At 34.3% G+C, this 7093-nt stretch overlaps 1 protein-coding gene across 1 annotated transcript; it reads left to right on the forward strand.

Moving 5' to 3' along the window:
• Positions 1-1429: 1429 nt before the first annotated feature.
• On the forward strand, positions 1430-5951 carry LOC122587563 (seven transmembrane protein 1-like). Its single transcript, XM_043759744.1, has 11 exons — positions 1430-1665; positions 1836-1878; positions 2293-2319; positions 2423-2500; positions 3083-3175; positions 3282-3407; positions 3959-4078; positions 4755-4775; positions 5250-5301; positions 5500-5597; positions 5874-5951. Exons 1-11 carry the CDS (start codon positions 1430-1432, stop codon positions 5949-5951), a joined length of 972 nt encoding a protein of 323 aa, XP_043615679.1.
• The last annotated feature ends 1142 nt before the right edge of the window (positions 5952-7093 follow it).

Consider the following 7093-nt stretch of genomic DNA (forward strand, 5'->3'; position numbering starts at 1 on the left):
TTCAGTATCCCCATTTTACCCCTAACTATCTATACTATATTAATAAACAAACTACCCTCCCCTTTTCAACTCTCTACCTTTAAAATACCCAAAGTACTCTTAATTTTCAACACATTCCTAACTCATATACTAAATCTACCCAATATTCCCGTAAAATATTTCACACCCATATTTATCAAATCTATCGACCTCCTTTATGAATTAATCTAAATTTTTCCACCTAATATCTCTATAATATACTTAATAAAGTTATTTACAAAAGATACATCATTTAACCATAAAATAATTACACTACCAGATACGTCAATTACTTTTAGATTAAGGTCGGTGCTTATAAGGAGTCCTCCCTTGCGTCCCAATGCTTGAAGACGCTCGAAGACTATTGGCACCCGTCTTCTTTGTTGTTGCGTCCTCATCAAGATTCTTGGGGGAGAAGTTGGAGAACGCAAGGTTGTGGGTCCAGGCAGCAACTTTAATCTTTTTTTTGTCTGTTTTATATATGTGTGGGATATATATAGGTGTATTTGTGTCTGTGAGATAAATTATAATTAATTGATAATGTGACGAATAAGTTGTGAAGAAGTTGTCCTTATAGACAGTGAGGGGGAGTCCTAAATAATGTGATGCTGATGTGGCAGAGAAGAAGCTCCAAGAAGATGTTACCGATAAGCACAGGCCAAATAACCACTTCTTTACCACCATCGTCACTAGCACCACCCGTTGCCGCCACCGCCGCCGCATTGCGTGGGTACTCATCTCGTATTTGATAGATCTAACACATTTATGGTTAACTTACTTGTACAATACATTGTAACACTTACAGTAAATGAATCAATATCTATGGTACAATTATAATTTCCCTATAGTTTTAGTTAAGTCTTCTTTGAATTAAATGTTATATATACTCGTAATAATTATATGTTTATAGTCGTATCATTCATCACCACATTTCACTTTAAACCGCCAAAGTATCTACAAAACAGAGTGTGCTTGAAAAAAGAAAAAAAAAAAAAATCTGCCAACATATCCCGCCAAATATAAAAAGTTTTACATCAGGTTTGAACACTTTTTTCTATTGAATTTCATTATGTTTGGTATTTACTTTTAGTAAATGTGTATTTGACAAAGTTTGGTGTAAATGTTACTCGTATAAAAAGATACAAAAAGTTTGGGCCCAAACCCGGAATTACAATGCTGACCATGGCGGGATCTTCAAAACTAGCATTCCAATCTCTTTGACAAAGTTTGGTGTAGATATAAGCGCTTCATTGTCACATTGTACTTGTTTTAATCACACATGGAATAATCTGGCAGAATTATATGTTACTCTATTTAATACATTTGCTAAGGGTATTGTTGTTGTTGTTCTTGTAATAAAAATGTACCGATGACATTTTTTATTTTGTATATGTACAGTTTCTTGGACGCTATGGGGCTCTTCAGGAGCAATCTGCCAAGGTGCCCTGCGGATCAACATTGCTCACAATGGGCTAAGAATTATATGAAATATTGTCCGTGCGCCAGGAAGGATTGGATTTCACTGATATTGGGATTACTCAGTGTTGTAAGTTGGGGTGTTGCTGAGGTACCGCAGATCATTACGAATTACAAAGAGAAATCATCTGAAGGACTTGCCGTAGGCCTCCTTTTGACCTGGATACTTGGGTAATGTTACTATGTGATGTGTAGTCGATGATTTATAGTATTGTGCTATTATAAACCCGAGAAATATGATTCAGTCCAACTTTGGATTTGCCGTTTCATTAAACTAGCCATGCTTCGCTTTATAGTCTATTCTGCTATGTCAATAATATTATCTCTTAAATATTTGGCAGGGATCTCTTCAACGTATTTGGTTGCTTGCTAGAACCAGCTACCGTATGTTTTCTCTTCCTTTAAACTCTGATAAAACTGTCTCACATAAAGGTGTTTATATACCGTGCTCATGTGGAAATGCGATTTTATTGACAACAGGCAATATAAATGTACGTAGTATGATAATGGTAAGTGAAGAAGGAGCGTATGTAATTTGGGGACGATCAAGGTAGATATAGACAGAAACATGGGCAGAAAATTATATCTGCAAATAGAAATTCTTGAGATCGAGTGAATTATCTGAAATAGAATATATAGAAAATTAGCATTGTCAGATAATTTAAACTGAATCTTGTATTCTTGTTAGCGTTTCGGGTTGGAGGCCATGTTTTTATTTATAGATGTTCATTCATGTTTCGTGTGTTTACTATGGTAGATAACTGTTTTTTAATTTATTTTTATCTTCTTAATTTGCAGCTTCCAACTCAGTACTATACGGCAGTGGTAAGCAATTTTAACCTATAAAATATTCTTTATTTGTTTTCTGCTAGTAAGTTTGAATTGAACCCAAAATTGCTCTATTCATTGGTTTTTGGTGGGCATGCAGCTCTATTTGGTGACTACTTTAGCTCTCGCCTCCCAAGCAGCTTACTATGGTTACACGTCTAAGAGACAAGCCCATAAGGCAAGAATATTCCTTTTTTTTTCGTTGTAAACTCTGTTTTACAAGTTCTTTCCGGACCATGTAGGTCAGTAGCTTACTCACGTTAACTTAGGACTGCATATAAACCCCTTATCAATTATGGATCAAGCTATGTTGTATTTTTGTAGAGAATGTGACTAATAAACAATCTATGTGTTATTCTTATGTAATGGAGGGAGTCTTAGTATGTTATAAAGTGTTTGTGATTAATAAAATGATGAGGTGCCGACCAAAAAAAAAAAGATTAAAAAAAAATGCATGTTTTTGTTCCTATCTAGACTGAGTCTGTAGACAATAAAAGATAATGCAGTCATGATAACTCAAAAGAGTTGAGGGTTCCTTTGCTTTCAAAGATGACTCCAAGTTTGGCAATTCCGTCTGCCGATGAGTATTCTTCCCCTGAAAGAGTATGCGACAGGTATACGTATTCCAGGGGAGTAAATATATGAATATAATTTGCATGCTTGATTAATAGAAAATCATGCCAATGGAAAAGGATGCATCTGACATACATACATATATCATAAGTGTTAATCATACTCCTATTTATACTTCCACTCGCAGAGAATAATCATCCAGAATCATGATAATGCTCAAGAAGCCTTGATTGGTAGACAATTCCCACCTGCTTCAGAAACCAAGACTATGTTATGTGTGGTGAGTCATATACCACCGCACGGAAACTTTTGGGATACATAACTAATTAACTTGAAAACTTCAACCATCACTGAGCCTGTGAGGAATCTGTTCTTTATTTTTTCAGGTTTTTACAATGACAATTTTCCTCTGTACGTACAATATTCAAGTTGAAAAGAGCAGTTACCTCAGTTTAAATTCAAAAACTCAGCATAACGGAATTGTGATTCAAGTAGGAAGAAAGCTTTTACAGGTAGAAGGCCACGCTTGTTTATTTAGTTTATTTTTAGTCATACTGATTCAATTTGGTATCCTTTTTTCCAACACCAGTTTTATTAATAACTAAACCGGTTGAAAAAAATTCAACTGATTAATGAAAAAGCCGTTACATTGCTAGAAGTGGAAAAACAATTGAAGTAGAATATGCAATTGATTAGTAAAATATTTTGTTTGGTTTATCTCGATGAGGCATTCACAATTTTCTGCATTGTGTTTTTGTCAAGCCTAGTTATTATCCATACGGAGTAGTTTTTTTTTTTGAACAGCAGAGAGATACCATTTTAAAAGTATCAACCACTCGAATATGTATCGTCTATAACTCAAATACTATTTCAATTCAATCACCAAAGTTTTGCCAACAGACACTGTCACATGATTTTTCCCTCACTTTATAACCTGAATAATAGGGATTAATAAGTTTAACCTAGCATTTGCTTTGCTTTTTATCTTATTGTAGCTATCGATATTGGTTGACAGTTGACTTCAGTGAATAGATATATGACTGTCTATATGTTTCCATTGCAGGCAAGTGGCAGTTTACTGGAAGGTAGTGATGGCATCAGGAGTATTGGAATCGGAACCTTCCTTGGATGGGGAATGGCAACTATTTACATTGGTGGGCGTCTTCCACAAATCTTCCTAAATGTAAAAATCTCCCCTTCTCTTGAAATTTACATGCGTACATGTGTATATATATAGGGAAAAGTGAAGGCGTGAGACAACACCACTCAACTTGGGTGAAATCTCACTCACATGCTAATTTTTTAATTAATAAATATATAATGCATAAATAATGGGCCCCGTGATTTTTATGGATTAAAAAAATTAGTATGTGAGAGGGATTTCATCCAAGTTATGTGCCTAACAGCATCACCTTCACTTTCCCATATATATATATATATTTCTCCATGTGTTTCCAGAAAGAACCATGTTGTTCATGTCAGTGTGGCAAAAAGTTATTCTGGTATTTTATTTCACAACCGAGAGTTTCATAATGAATATTTTGGGTTGACACATTATTGCTATGTTTCAGTTTATTGCAATGATCAATGTTATCGGCGAACAACCGTAACAATATGAAAGTAATATCTGTTCTTTTGGTCTTTATTTTGGTATGCTTGATTTAATACCAAATTCGATCAGTAAGCATGTCACACTATCACATCCCTCACTGGGTTTTGGTATTGGATATGTAGAAGTATACGCCGAGTCAATATGATAATAGACATAGTTTTTGGATGGTCTTGTTTGATGTAAAATGCAGTTTAGATATGCTTAACACCTTGTTAACTTGTTTATTGTTTGGATTTAACTTATGCAGATCAGAAGGGGAAATGTTCAGGTAAGCATAAGCTTTTATCTTTACCCTATTCATTGGAGTTCCATTTATCTTTTCTATTTTATGTTCGGAATTTTCATCGTTGAGTCCAAGTCGACCAGCTGAACATTAAGGTTGCTTATCCATATCAAAAGGGCAATATGTTTTTGGGGTAAAAAAAAATTCATTCTTTTTCTTATGAAATAATTCTCTTCTAAGACATACCAAAATGGGAATTAACTATAAACTCAATTGGTTAATTAAGTCATCTGAAATAGTTTCCAGTTGTGGCATCCTTATCCCACACCAAAAACAATCATGCACAAATCATTTGTGGTTAAGAGGGCCTCTTTATAGATGGCTAATAGTTTAGCCAACAAAAATCCCCCGTCAAGGAAAAAGGCATGCATATAACGATTACAGGGTCTCAATCCACAAATGTTTGTGTATACATATTGTATATAGTGTTTCATTTGTGTGTTCTTTATGAACTTGCAGGGTCTGAATCCACTAATGTTTATCTTTGCTCTTGTTGGGAACTCTGCATATGGGAGTAGTTTTAAAACTGTTTCTCAGGTCAATATAACCATGAAGACCTCCATGAGTATCAAAACGATGTAGTTTAAGAAAATTGTGAATAACAAAGCCATTAATAATGATCTTCTAGACTTGAAGCAGTACCTATACTTAAATTTTATATGTAGATTATATTTAGTTGAAATTAATCTTTACTATGATTCTATGCTTATCTACAGCATACTTGTGAGCAGCATGGAGTGGTCAAAAATAAATCCTAACCTTCCATGGGTGGTTGAAGCAACCGGATGTGTAATGCTTGATACTTTTGTATCCTTGAAGTATTTATTGTTTTGGTCTTTTAACAATGCATATCAACAAAAAAAATGCTAGACTTAGAAAAGCTTTTACAAGTACTTGTGACACCGATTAAATTAATTTAACCCTTTTCTTTTTGTTAATTAGAGTATTAGACCATCTCACGTGACACGTGTTTGTTAACTAGTCTGTAAATTGTTTCTAAGTGTACCATTCTTTTTCAACAAGTTTTATAACATTTACAAAGTTTCGGTTCCGTAAGCATGTTGGTCCTTAATACTATCTTAGATTCTAATCCAGTTTGTCTACTTTCGCCATCGGAAGGACAAAGGTCTTGACATTAAGCATGAAGATTTGGAACCATGATTGGCGGAACTTGATCATCTGCTTCAACGGTTCAATTTGTACTAGCAAAAACATCCATAGTTATTATATAACTAAAGGAGTATAGCCGTATATGCCTAAAGCAAAACAAAGGAAAAATTACAATTCAACTTTGTGGTCCTTTAATTTTTTAAATTAATCAATATGATAAAATCAGAATCAAACTTGTTTGCAATTTCGCTTTTTCTGATGTAACCCACCAAGTTGGATGCAAGAGTATCATCTAACACTTTGTAACGAAGTCGATTCTTGCATACTTTCATTGCTGACATTGCCCTCAGTTGTAAGTTAGTGTCAGGATGAGTGGAATCAATCTATCCACCAAGTAATAGTCTTCACACTCATTAGTTTCCACAAGACTTCTGCATATCAGCCAAAGTAAAAGCACATCTGAACTAATACTCGAACGAATTATCTCAAACGGTTCTTCAAGATAATCTCTGTACTTTGTCTTGCTATATATTTTCAATGTGGGCTGCCTGGTTTAATAAATTTTAACCAAAGACCACACCATCTCTGTGTTAGAACAACCAATATGCTTAAGGAATGAAACACAAATTTTTCCCATCATTTACTTTTTTCCGATTGTGGAATCCTTTAACTTTAAATGCATTTGTAGTCTAAACCGTGGCGTGCATTTGGTTTGTCATTATATACGTAAAAAATAAAACAATAAACAGAATACTAATTAGATTTGATTACAAGATTAAAAGGGTAATGGGGAACCCTAACCCCGGTACCACAATTGGATATCCATCGACCCATCTCGTATAAGCCATATGATGCCGGTAAAATACCTACATCCTAATCCCCACATGATCTAGGCACCCCGAAGGATCGAACCCGCGTATTTAAACTTAACATATGAGTATAGGCTTCATTGGTAACGGGTACCTTAAAAGAATTATTTTTTTTATCTCCAACGGGGATCGAACCTGAGACCTTAAGGTCAAACAATATAATCAAACCAAAGCATTAGCTTTTAGCAAAACATGTTTTGTTATGGTTAATTTGATTATGATAATTTAAAATGCATATTGTCAAAAAGTAATACCAAGCACCCTGTCGTTCCTGAAAAAATAATAATAATAATAATAATTTCTAAGCAACCACTACAAGAAAAA

The sequence above is a fragment of the Erigeron canadensis genome, chromosome 2 (genome assembly GCF_010389155.1).
Source record: "Erigeron canadensis isolate Cc75 chromosome 2, C_canadensis_v1, whole genome shotgun sequence".
Classification (NCBI taxonomy): Eukaryota; Viridiplantae; Streptophyta; class Magnoliopsida; order Asterales; family Asteraceae; genus Erigeron; species Erigeron canadensis.